The 12,579-nt window shown below is 61.2% G+C and overlaps 1 protein-coding gene across 4 annotated transcripts in view; it reads right to left on the bottom strand.

Annotated features, from left to right (window-relative positions):
* Positions 1-12,579, bottom strand: part of KCNQ2 (potassium voltage-gated channel subfamily Q member 2) — a 65,251-nt gene that overhangs the window by 13,020 nt on the left and 39,652 nt on the right. For 2 of the 4 annotated variants that reach the window (XM_030914494.1, XM_030914495.1), the window contains exons 9-11: positions 11,749-11,778; positions 9,268-9,336; positions 5,170-5,199 (exon numbers count right to left, since the gene is read on the bottom strand). In XM_030914494.1, coding sequence (XP_030770354.1) covers positions 5,170-5,199; positions 9,268-9,336; positions 11,749-11,778 — 129 coding nt within the window. Of the gene's footprint in view, positions 1-33; positions 88-5,169; positions 5,200-9,267; positions 9,337-11,748; positions 11,779-12,579 lie in introns of all 4 variants that reach the window. The other 2 variants (XM_030914493.1, XM_030914496.1) reach the window with 2 other exon arrangements.

The following is a 12,579-nucleotide window of genomic DNA, read 5'->3' as shown; positions in this document are numbered from 1 at the left end:
AGCGGTCAGTCCGTGCGGCGCGTTCCGCGGTACCTAGAGCGTCCGGGGCAGCATCCACACAGGGGCCCTCTGCACGGGCTGCCTTTACTGGAAATGAGGAGAGCACAGTTAGTCCTGGGTGCCGGCAACAGCACACGGCCGGGAGCAGGGAAACTGAGGCACCGCAACCACCCAGGGTGTTGTGTGCAGTCCCCAGCGGCAGAGCTTGCGCCCAAGCAAGGTCAGCGAGAAGGTGCACCATCGTCTCCACTGTCTGGAGAAGAAAACACTTCCCTATTTCTGAAGGAAAAAAAAATCCCTGGTTTTTTTTTTTGTTTGTTTGTTTGTTTTCCTCCAAAAATACCTTTTCCTTCCAAAGCCACAGTTTGGGTTCATGTCTTAAAAGATGTATTATTTTTTGCAGTATTCATGCCAACAAAACAATAATACATGTGGCCTCAGACGCCGCAGAAGCCCCACTTGGGATGGACGTGATCCCAGGAAAGGGTGTGGGTGGGAAGCACATTTTAGGGAGGAAAACGTCCAGCTGTCCCACTTTGCAAACCGATCGGCGACGTTTGGCCACGCCAGCCAGGCCCCCAGTTGGAGGCGGGTCTCGGGTTACCCGGGAGGCGTGGCTGCCGCTGCAGGCGTGGCTACCCGGGGGTTCAAGGGCTCCCCTGAGGATAGTCACGTCGGGGCTCGGTGGATCCCCTCAGTGCAAAGCCCTTCACCGGGGCAGCTCCCCGCTGGCCGTTCCTTAGAAAAGGCTCAGAAAACGCGGAACACTTTCCCAACAATCTCCCCGAAAGCCCTGGCGATTGATCTCTGTATTACAATATGCAAATGATTAAGCAAAACATGAAAAAGCAAATCACCACGAACGACAAGAACCCCTTCCTTTTCCCCACCCCCGCCACCCCCACCCGCTTTGCCGCTGCTTCCTGAGACAGCATTTCTCAAACTAGGCGCCCCAGGAACCCCAGCGTGACGACGGCTTCCACTCAGAACACACAGGCTCTAGGAAGAAAGGGCCCCGCCTCCTGTCTTCTTGCACACGTGTTTAGGCACCAACGTCCCTGCACAAACCCGCTGGCAGCTCTCCACGCGGCGTCACGGACACGGCTAGCTCCAGTCATGGCAGCACTCGGCCACCCGGGTAGCTGAGGGCTCTGGACCCTTCCCCGAGCCCCACCGGCCTGCAAGACCCCGAGGACGGGTGGCCGGCTTCCACCCCAGCCCCCGTGCCAGTCCCGCTTTTTAGTACACAAGCAGCTTTGGGGTCCCCAGGCACTAAGGCCAGACTCTGTTTGCTGGTTAACCACGAACGCGAGGGTGGGACGGGGCCCGAGGTTCTGGCTGGCACAGAGTCTCTCCCACTGTGGCCATGGCAGCCATGATGACACCCAAGCCTTCCTGGCAGGCAAAGACCTCAGACTCCCACCAGCACCACCAGGGTGCCCAGGCCCAAGCACAGAGCCCCTGCCTGAAGGCCCCCGGAGACCTTTGCCACCCCGGGGAAGGAGCATGAAGGAGGCAGAGTCCTGCTTCCCCAGACCTCCCAAGGTCTCCTGTTTTGACCCCATGACGATCGCCTTGACCAAGAGGCCCCTCCCGGGCCGGCCCTGCTGCCCAATTCTGCAATGGAATCGTCCTGTCGCCACACTGAAGCTCTGGCTGTCGCCACCAGGCACCTGAGAGTGCCTGGTGAATCTCTAATCGTGCCCATTTGGTCCCTGTGTCCACACCATCCACCTGCCAAGACCAGCTGACACCAGCGGGGTCCTGCCATGTGGGGTGCGGGCTCCACCTCCAAAGGGCAGGCAGAGGCACGGGTCCCACCGGACTCACAGAGCCCGGATCGGGCAGCAGAGGGCGCCAGGAGTGAATCTCTAATCGTGCCCATTTTAATGCACGTTATCTTAACAGCCACCCGTGGCTGGCAGCTCCTGTATGGGGCAACGTGGTCTGAGAGCCAGGGATAGCTGGTGGGGAGGCGCTGCAGCCACAGCCCCCTAAGACCCCCAAAGTTTTGTGGGGGGGCCCGTGCAGCTGCACCTCACCCTGGGGTCTGCAGCTGGCACTGGGCTTCCTTCCAGCCCCATCAGCCACAGGGAGCTCCACACTGCGTGAGAAGGCACCATGACCCAAGGCCGGACAGGCAGGCAGGCCCATGGCGAGCCCGAGACCCACAGATGCTGACCAAGACCCGACAGGACAGACAGGCACCAAAAACACGCGGACACTTGTGTTTGAGAAGAGGAGAAGGAGCCCACAGGCACGAGGGAGCCCACAGGCGCGAGGGGGCCCACAGGCGCGAGGGGGCCCACTGGTGGGGGCCCCAGCACGAGGGCCACAGACAGGGCCCCAGGACGAGGGCCCACCAGTGCGAGGAGCCACAGGGCGAGCCAGGCACAGGGGGCAGGGCGAGGACCACAGGGCGAGGAGCCCACAGGCACGAGGGGGCCCCCGGGGGCGCGAAGAGGGCGGGGGAGCCACAGGCGCGAGGGGGCCCACACAGGCGCGAAGGAGCCCACACAGGCGCGAAGGAGCCCACACAGGCGCGAAGGAGCCCACACAGGCGCAAGGGGGCAGCCGCTGCTGGGGGCTCCTCCAGGCACGGGGGCAGGAGGCAGTGAGATGCAGGATGGGACAAGACAGCACAAGTCAGAGCCGCCGTGGCCACAGAGACCCCCCGAGACCCCCCTGGGGCAGCACACCCCGAGCCCCCCAGCCTACCTGGCCCCCCACCTGGCCACAGAGACCCCCCGAGACCCCCCTGGGGCAGCACACCCCGAGCCCCCCAGCCTACCTGGCCCCCCACCTGGCCACAGAGACCCCCCTGGGACCCCTGCCCTGGGCAGCCCAAGCCCCAGCCTGCCTGGCTCCCCACCCGACCCCAACGTAGACACCTCCTCTGACTCCAGCACAGCCCCAGTGGTCCCTACGGGAACCAAGCCCCCGCCAGCCGGGTCGCTTGCCACCACATGCCTGTGTTCCGAGCTAGGATGGGGGTGAGGGTCTCAGCAGTGAGTGAGGGTCCCTGTGTCCACACCATCCACCTGCCAAGACCAGCTGACACCAGCGGGGTCCTACCAGGTGGGGTGTGGGCTCCACCTCCAAAGGGCAGGCAGAGGCACGGGTCCCACCGGACTCACAGAGCCCGGGTCGGGCAGCAGAGGGGCACCAGGAGCCGAGCTCTCCCTCAGGCTTCACAGAGCAGGCCCCTCACCCAGCAGCCCAGGGACGTGGCAGGTAATGACTGCGAAACAACTTCCTAGGCATGGCCCTGCACTGGACAAGGCTGCGGCTGCCCCAGGCCAGGGAACAGAGACGCCGCCCATTACCTGGCAGGTGAGCACCCCAGGACGGGCAGGTAGGGTCTTCAAGGGCAGAGACTGCTCCTCACTCCCACTGCACCCCAGGCACCTTCCGGAAGCCCCAGACCCGGCAGCCCCACGTCCCTCACCACAGGCGTCCCAGGAGGAGGGCCGGGGCGGGTGGGCGCTCACCCACGGGGGAGGGCGTGGGAGGCACAGGCAGGCAAGGACCCCCAGACACATGGGGAAGAGACGGGGGAGGGGTGGGGAGCCACAGAGCTTACCGGAGAGCCCGGAGGCTCCCGCGTGTCCTCACCTGGAGTTCGCTTTCAGGGCCAGCACCTCATCCCCAAAGGGGGCAGACGAGAGAGGGGCCCAAGAAGGGCAGTAACAGGGATTAAAGCGCTTGGGGGCAGCGGGTGTCCAGATGGGTGGGGTGGAGGGCAGGAGGGAGAGAGAGAAAGAGAGAGGCTGAGACGAGAACGTGGAGCGGGCCGGGCGGGGGCGTCGAGCACGAGGGCCCTGAGGCTTGGGGCATTTCCAGCGTCGCTCTCAGCAAGGGCGTGGGGCCCCGCTGCGCGGAAGCCTCTCGTCCACCTGGGACAGCACCGAGGTTCCACCCAAATCACAGGCGAGGGTGCCCATTGTGGGGGGCACAGTGTCCATCCCCACAGCCACTCCCAGCCTCAGGGCCAACAGCAGGGGCGGGGGAGGCAGTGACAGGAGAATGACGCGGCCCCAGCAGTGGCAGCAGTGGGGGTGGCACCAGCAGAAGCCGTGCTGCCCATCCAACTCTTTCTGGGCCCTCGTCCGTTTTCTTAGCCTCTGAGAGGATGAACGAGCCCCTAGTGGTTCTCTTGGTTGGTTTGGGCCGGAAGCATTGCCCGTCTTTCCAGCTCAAGGCACTGACCGTGACTCCCCTTCTGTGGGATGTAGGGTGGCTGGAAAAACGGAACTCAGCCCCACTCCATCTCCCCGCACCCAAGACCCCAGTGTCTTGCCAGCTGTCACCCTGCCGTCCAGGAGGGCACGAGCACAAAGCAGCCAGGCATCCATCTCGGACTCCAGGTCCAAGGGGCCAGATTTACTCTGCAACATGTGGATGGGGCCGAGAGAAGCCTGGGACCTCCTCAGGGTGATGCATGGGGGGCTGGGGCTCGACAGACATAGAATTAACTTGTGAAATGATCTTGATTTTCTCTGTCTCCATCCTTCACCCCTTACACGAGTCCTGTCTCCAATCTGCCTGACCCACAGAAACTCAGGGACCCGGGAGAGGGAACCAGGCTGAGCACCTGCACCCTTGGCCCACCTTGACCTTGGCAAACAGGGAGAGGAGGCTGGCCAGAATCTCCACCCAGGGGCGCGAGGCAGAGAGGATGTCCCACCCTCCCCGGAGGACAGGGGGGCCCTGGTCTGTGCCATGTGCTCCAGATACTCCCGACCCAGAACAGCGGGAAAGCCAGAGGCCCACTCGGAGCTTTCACCCCGGCTGGCCCGACTCAGGCCAGCTGTGAGCTCGGGCTGTGTGCCTGCAGCCGGAGGGAGTGCGCTAACAGAAACCCCTGCCTCCGAGAGCCCTGGGGCCAGACTTGTGGGCGGGGTGGGGGACCCCCCGAGAAGCCACCCAGCTGCCCGGATCCACAGTGCTGCAAAGTAAAACCAAATCACTGGGGAGGGGTGAGCAGGAAAAGTGATTTAAGGGCCCACATCACCGCCAGGCGGGGGTCTGGACACACAGTCACACGGTCACACACGGAAGCACACACAAGGCCCTCATGTCTCCACGACAGGTTGTGCACACGTGTGGGAGAGAGACCAGATGGTTGTGCGCATGGCAGACACCAGGGCAGCGGTGAGGGGCACTGACCTTGGAGACGGCTCCGGCGGGGGGTCCTTCCTTCAAACAGAAGCAATAGAGAGTTAGTGGCCGCCCACTCAGCACCCATGGGCACCTAACCAGCCCAGCCCCCCACAGTCCCATGGGCCAGGGGCTGCAGGGGAGGGGGGTCTCAGAGAAGGCTGGGCAGGGGTGGAGCTGGCTCACCCACCCCAGAGAGCCCACAGCCCCAGAATGGGCACCCCAGGGCCCATGGAGGCAGCTCTGAGAGGGAAGAGGGACTCCGCCGGGGGCTTCTGCTCTCCTGACCTGGGGGTCACTACCCCTCCACATTCACGGACACTCGTTTTAACCAGAACCACACCAATATTAATAAAGTTCCAAAAAGGACATGTTTGCTGAAAAAAGCTCCGCAAGGGAGTTTAGTTTACAATCAATTATCGAGACAGACTGAGCTGCTCCGACTCTTTTCCACGCTTATCCCAGTGGAATGATTCTCTTCCGCATGATTCTCCAGGGGTGGCTCCACTGTGCCACAGTCAGTGAGCCCAGGGTTTGTGCCCCCAACCAACTGTCCCAGCCTCGCCCTGCAGGCAAAGCTGTCTGGGCCTTCCGGCATCTCACTTGGGGCTGTTTCTGCTGGTAAAGGCATTGCGAATTGAGTAGAGATCGGTGGAGTGTGATTTGGCTCATCCATGGGGAGGCCCCAGCAATCTCATCCGAACACCTGGGCTGGTGCCCCAGCTGGTACGCCGTATTACAAGCAGGTTCTTTGGTGCACTTCCAAATACTTCACGTGGCAGGGACCGTGTTGCCATGCTCTCAGGGAGGGTCCCTCATCGCCTCCTGCAGCTCCCAGTGGCCCAGGTGTCCTTGGCTTGTGGCCGCACTACTCCGTCTCTGCCTCCGTCTCTCCATGGCATTCTCCATGTCTCTGTGTCTTCTCCTCCTCTACCTCTGTAAGGACAGCTGTCACGGGGCTAGGGCCCATTAGGATGATCCAGGGTGACCTCATCTCAAGATCCCAAACTCAGTTACAGCTGCAAGGACCCTCTTCCCAAATAAGGTCACATTTGCACATTCTGGGACATTTTGGAGACCAGCATTCAACCCACTGCATTCCCCCAACCTCCCAAAATTCATGTCCGTCTTATGTCCAGAATACACTCACCCCTCCCAAGATCCCCCAAAGTCTCCACCCTCTGCAGCACAGACTCTGTGTCCAAAACTTCATCGAACTCCCATTTGTTGGCCAGGCGCGGTGGCTCACGCCTGCAGTCCCAGCACTTTGGGAGGCCAAGACAGGCAGATCACCTGAGGTCAGGAGTTCAAGACCAGCCTGACCAATATGGTGAAACCCTGTCTCTCCTAAAAATACAAAAATTAGCTGGGTGTGGTGGCAGGCGCCTGTAATCCCAGGGACTCGGGAGGTTGAGGGAGGAGAATCACTTGAACCCAGGAGGCAGAAGTTGCAGTGAGCCGTGATCATGCCTGAGTAACACAGGGAGACTCTGTCTCAGAGAAAAAAAAAGTAGAAAAAAGAAATCCCATCCATTCAAAAAGTCCCAAATCCCATCATCTAAAGTCATGGCAATCACTTAAATCAGGTGTGTGTGAGACCGTGGGTGTGCACCAACCTGGGGCTAAAGTCCTCCGTGCACGCACCTGTGAATCTAGAAAACAAGTAATCTGCTTAAAACATCAATGGCAGGACCGCCCTTCCCACTCAGAAAGGGAGAAAGACAGAGGGGCCGCCAGCCACCACACTGGGCAAACTCCACGTGGCACAGCTCTGGGGACGCTCCTTAGGGGCTCTGCGGGAGCCTCACGGTCGTTCTCCATTTCCTGAAGGGCAGCTCGTGTTCACAGCTGAGGAGCGCCACTGGCCTGTTTCCCGCCTGCAGACTCTTGGAAGTTCGATGCCTTCTTACCTTCGTCTGACGCTATCTCTGCCAATCTAGTTTATGCTGGTATGAAACTCCCCCAAACCTCCAGGGCCTCCTGAATATGTCACAGGGCACGATGCCGTTAGACAAGAGGCCCCTCTGCACATCCTTCCCGGATAGCTCCATCTTCAGGCCTCTGTGGAGACGGTGGAGGCTGCGGCCGCACACCTGGCACCTTCAGCATGAGGCTGTCTGGCCACACCTGTGGGCTTCTCTCCAAAGCAGGCTTTGCCAACAGTGAATCTCCTAATTTAAGACCCTTAGCAAGCTGGACGGGCTGAGCACCTCCCAAACCTTCAAGTTCTGGTTTCTTACAGCAGTTCTGCCCTGAATGCTTTCTTCTTCTTCTTTTTTTTTTTAATAGTCTTTTGGCAGATCGGCCAGGTGCCATTCCAAATCTCCCTCTTTCCTCTCTCACTTTACTATGAGCAGCAGAAATAAATTAGGCTGCACCTTCCACACTTTGCTTGGAAATCTTCTTGGCTAAATATCCCAGTTCATCACTTAAAAATTCTGCCTCTGCCCGACAGTAGTGCACAGCCTGGCGATTCTCTGCCACCAACAACAAGGACAGCCTTCCCTCCAGCTTCCAACAGCTGCATCCCCACTTCCTCCTGAGCCCCACCATCTCTTCAGGACACCTCAGTTTCTTCCAGCCTGCACCTCAAAATATGTCCAAAATCTCATCTAAATCCCATCAGTTCAAAAAGTCCCAAATTTCATCATCTAAAGTCATCAGAGGCCAGGCACGGTGGCTCCCACCTTTAATCCCAGCACTTTGGGAGGCCGAGACAGGCAGAGCCCTTGAGGTCAGGAACTTGAGACCAGCCTGGCCAACCAACATGGTGAAACCCCATCTCTACCCAAAATAACAAAAATTAGCCGGGAGTGGTAGCAGGTATCTGTAATGCCAGCTACTCAGGAGGCTGAGGCAGGAGAATCGCTTGAACCCGGGAGGCAGAGGTTACAGTGAGCCGCGATCACACCACCACACTCCGGCCTGGGTGACAGAGTGAGACTCCATCTCAAACAAAAATAAATAAATAAAATAAAGTCATCAGAATCATTTAAATCAGGTGTGTGTGATTCTGGGTGTGAAGCATCCTGGGGCTGAAGTCCTCCACGCGAGGACCTGTGATTGTAGGAAACAAGCCCCCGCATCCCCCAGTTCTGAAGTCGCGCCCACACTTGTAGGTGTTTGGCACAGCAGCATGCGGCTCCTGGGATTAAGGTCTGGATTCACGTGCTACAGCTCCGGTAACGAAGTGCCGCTGGAGTGTACAACAACAGACTTTGTTCTTTCACTGTCCCAGAGGCCAGAGTCCAAAACCAAGCAGCGGCGGCGGGCGGGCGGGGCCTGCTTCCTCCAGCAGCTCCAGGGAAGGCTCCTTTCTGCCTCTTCCAGCTTCTGCGGCTCGGGGCAGCCCTTGGCTTGTGGCCACATCGCTTCAGTCCCTCTCTTCATCCTAGTTGGCTGTCTCCTCTGTGTGTCTCCCAGTCTCCCTCTCCTTGTAAGAACGCTCATCGTTGGACTCAGGGCCTGCCCAGAAAATCCAGGATGATCTGAGATCGTCCTGACAGGTTCCAGGGCAGAAACGTGTCTCCAGGAGGCAGAGACCAGCATCCAACCCACTGGAAGCTCCTGCCCTGCCAAGGGCTTTCTGACATGGAGCTGCTTGGGCACGGCCCTGGGCCTGGGCAGGCCTGGCAGGTGAATGCGTGGTCCACGTCTCCCGCTCAGCAGGCCCTTCTACAACCTACCTCGGCGCCCGGCACTCTGACAGCCGTGGGCTTTGCGCCTGAAGGAGAGGCAGCAGGTGCCGCCGGTGCCTGAGTCACCACCAGGCACTCGGGAGGATGCAGGGCCGGGGGTCCGCAGGGCCGGGGGTCCGCAGGGCCGGCACACTTTGTGTCATACGACCCACGCACCTGGGTACCACGTCAACCTTCGCCCCCCCTCTCTGCCCGTCCTCCAGACCAGCTGCCCCTCTGGGGATGGGAGTCCAGACCAGGTCAGCAGACACGGAAAGAGAAAGCACCACCCTCACCAAGTCCAGCGTCCCTGCACGTCCCAGCTCCCTGGAGTCCCCGGGGCACTGTCCGGGGCGAGTCTTCTGTGGACAGCCAGGGCCCGCAGAGGACTGAGACGCCCACCCGCCCCACCTGGAGCTCCCTGGCTGACCTGAAAGCAAGTCCAGATTTACTCTTGAGGTTCCTCAGCAGCTCCAGCTGGTTCAACGGGGGGATGAGTCTGGGGGAGAGGAGGAGAGGGGAGTGAGCGTCTCACCCGCCCAAGTCCTGGGACACCTCCCGCAGCTTGCACAGCTCCACCGGCAGACGCCTGCGGTGTCAGACACCCGGCAGCGTGTGATGTGGTCAGGCTTTCAGGCAGCTGCCCACTGGACTCAGGCCCACTTCTCCTGGGCAGTCCCAGGAGCCACATTCATTCTCTGGCTGTGCCTGGGGCCTTGTCAACCAGCAGGGACAGCAGAGAGGAGAGAGGAGGGAGGAGGGCACCTGGCCACCCATGTAGCCCCAACCCTGCAGCCTGGAGCAGGTGGAGGAGGGCGCACAGGTCGGGGGAGGCCCTACTCCCTGCCCACCTTCTAATCCCTGAATATCCTAGAAGGACAGCACCCGAATATATTTAGGGCCCCGGCCTCTCTCTACACAGCCACTTTCTCTGCCAAAGCTGGAGGAGTTGGGAGGTGGAGATACAGAAAAGGATTTTGCTTGGCAAAGGGAAGCTCATTCTGGAGTCTATAGGATGAGCCCAGGCTCATCAGGCCCAGATGCCCAGCTCTGCTCCGAGCCCCCTTCCCACTCCTGGTCATACCCACCCCCATCTTCCTGCCCTGCCACCCACAGCCACCAGCAGGACCAGGTCCGGGTCCCCTGAAGCCCCCCAGGCGGGCGTGCAGGCGCCTCCCCACGTCTGGGTGGGACGTCCCCCTCTTCACCCCCCCACCACTCCCACCCACCTCACTCCGCCTGCTCCTCACCGCCTGTGCCTTCACAGTATTCCAGCTAGCTTCAGGAAGAGATGCCCTCCTCGGGAGCCTCTGCCCCACCCGGATCCCTGACCCACCTGTCCCCACCCCTCCACCTCCTCAGCCTCTGCTCCCAGGCCCCACCATCCCATCCACGGCCTCTTTGTTCCCTCTGCAGCCCCAGAGGTGCCCCCCAAAATGCTGGCAGGAGTGGGGCTCCTGTGAGCCCCCTCCCTCCAGAGGGCAGTCCGCTGTCCAGGTCAGAGCAGGAACCCAGGCGGCTGGTGAGCTGGTGTTGTGGGCGCAGCAGAGCCCAGGCTGGCTGGAGTCTGTCCGGGGGCCACAGGTGGCTCCCCACCTCTCCTTGGCGGGACCCACACGCACACAGGCCCAGATAAGAGACACACACGTCAGCCCTCAGAGCCACACAGGAGGCCATGCCTCGAACACACAGAGCAGCAGCGCCAGGGCAGACAGGTGGGCAGCATGGCCAGGGCAGGATGGGGCTGTGGGACAAGGGTGCAACAAGGGGAGGGGACGGCCCTGGGAGAGAGCAGAGGCTGGGGAGGGGGCAGCCGGCTTCAGCGCCAGCCACCTGGCTCCAGGGGCGGCAGGGTCTCTGCAGACATTGGAGATGTCTTATGGCTGAGCAAGTCGGGGGCAGAGGTGCCGGGAACCCACCACTGCCCAGCATCGCACCCACTTCCCTTCTGGGAATGGAGGATCACAGTCTAACAGTTTCCAGGAAGGGTGGCCAGGTCTCTCCTCCGGGATGGGTGACTGGCCCCTGGAGGAGTCATCAAGGGCTTTTGTGCAGGAAGCCCTCCCAGTCTATGTGGGGAGCAGCTGGCCCCAGGCTCTGCAGGGCGGTGCCATCACAGAGCACAAGTCTCCCCACCCGACAGGGAGAGGCCCTTCGTGCTGTATGGGGGTGAGGCTTCCCATAGGGGCTCAGTGCCCTCCAGTCTGAACAAACAGCCCTGTTTCCCGCTCTCAGCAGTGGGGAACGCACAGGGGTGGGACGGCCCAGAGCCTTGGGGTTCCCCTGTGACGCCAGGGCAAGACTCAGGAGAAACTTGAGTCCAGGGCAAAAGACCCTGAAGCAGACCCCTGAGGTGAGTTGCCCGCAGAGGCCACCCTGTGAGCCACGGTGGGACAAGGACCATGGCCGGCCTGGGGGTCCTGGCCTGGGAGCACCTTTGGCCCCAGATGGGTGCCCAGCGCCAGGGTGGGGGAAGCCCCCCATCCAGCATTCCTGCTCTGCTCACAGATGGGGCCCGTGGGGTGGGGATGGAGGCACGAGGGGAGCCAGGCCGGAAGCAGGACAGGACGAGACCACAGGGGACACAGGCGGGCCGGCAACAGGAAGCAGCTGCTGGGGGCGGGGACACAGTGAGAAGGGTGGATGGGCCCGGGGAGGGCAGGGTTGGCACATGGGCTCCAGGGAGGGCAGGGTTGGCATGTGGGCTCCAGGCAGGGGAGGGCCCAGGGTGATCGGGCCGCCCAGCATGGGGCCACGCAGGGCAGGGGGTGCAGGAATGCTCAGTGGGTGGGGGCAGTGGTCACTCTACAGACTGGGTGGGCCGTGGGGCTCCGGGGGCTTGCCTGGTCACAGTTCCAGACACAGAATGAGAACCACACACACACAGGGCTTCTGTCCATGCATTTCCTACCTGGAGGCCCCGTAGGTTTGAGTTTGCGAACTTTCAAGTGTTTCCACACACACAAAGGGAAAAGAACAGAAAATTTCAAAAAGAACGGGATAAGAAAAAGAAAATGAAACAAATAGTCGAGGAAAGTAGGGGAAACAATAGAACAAAGAAAATTAGCACAAGGGCTGGTTCTGTCCCCGCCCTGGGCTGAGAGAGGCCGCTTTGCAGAAACAGGGGCATGGCCAACATTCCCAGGAAAGACGGGCAGGGCCAGGCTCCTAAGGTCGGGCTTCCAGGAGGTGCAGGGGGGATGGTGCTGAGGGAGGGGTTGGGGCAGACCCTGGAGGACAACTGCAAACATCAAGGACCACCAAGGGCTCTGGCACCCTCCTCCCAAGTGACACCCCGAAAAGGCAGGTAGCAGCTGAGGATGGCCACGGGTCTGTCCACCCTTGCCAACTCAGGATCCTCCAGAAGAATCCTGGGCCCCACTCCAGCCTAGAAGTCCCATCCACGCTATGCACCTGCCCCACCCTCAGGGAAGGCTCTGCTCTCAGGGAAGGCCCCACCCACAGGGAAGGCTCCACCCTCAGGGAAGGCTCCACCCTCAGGGGAGGCCCCACCCACAGGGAAGGCTCCACCCTCAGGGAAGGCTCCACCCTCAGGGAAGGAAGGCCCCACCCTCAGGGGAGGCCCCACCCACAGGGAAGGCTCCACCCTCAGGGAAGGCTCCACCCTCAGGGAAGGAAGGCCCCACCCTCAGGGGAGGCCCCACCCACAGGGAAGGCTCCAACCACAGGGAAGGCTCCACCCTCAGGGAAGGAAGGCCCCACCCTCAGGGGAGGCCCCACC

Source organism: Rhinopithecus roxellana, chromosome 13 (assembly GCF_007565055.1).
Source record: "Rhinopithecus roxellana isolate Shanxi Qingling chromosome 13, ASM756505v1, whole genome shotgun sequence".
NCBI classification, from domain to species: Eukaryota; Metazoa; Chordata; class Mammalia; order Primates; family Cercopithecidae; genus Rhinopithecus; species Rhinopithecus roxellana.
The sequence above is the reverse complement of the archived record's forward strand: the minus strand, read 5'-3'. Positions and strand labels throughout refer to the sequence as shown.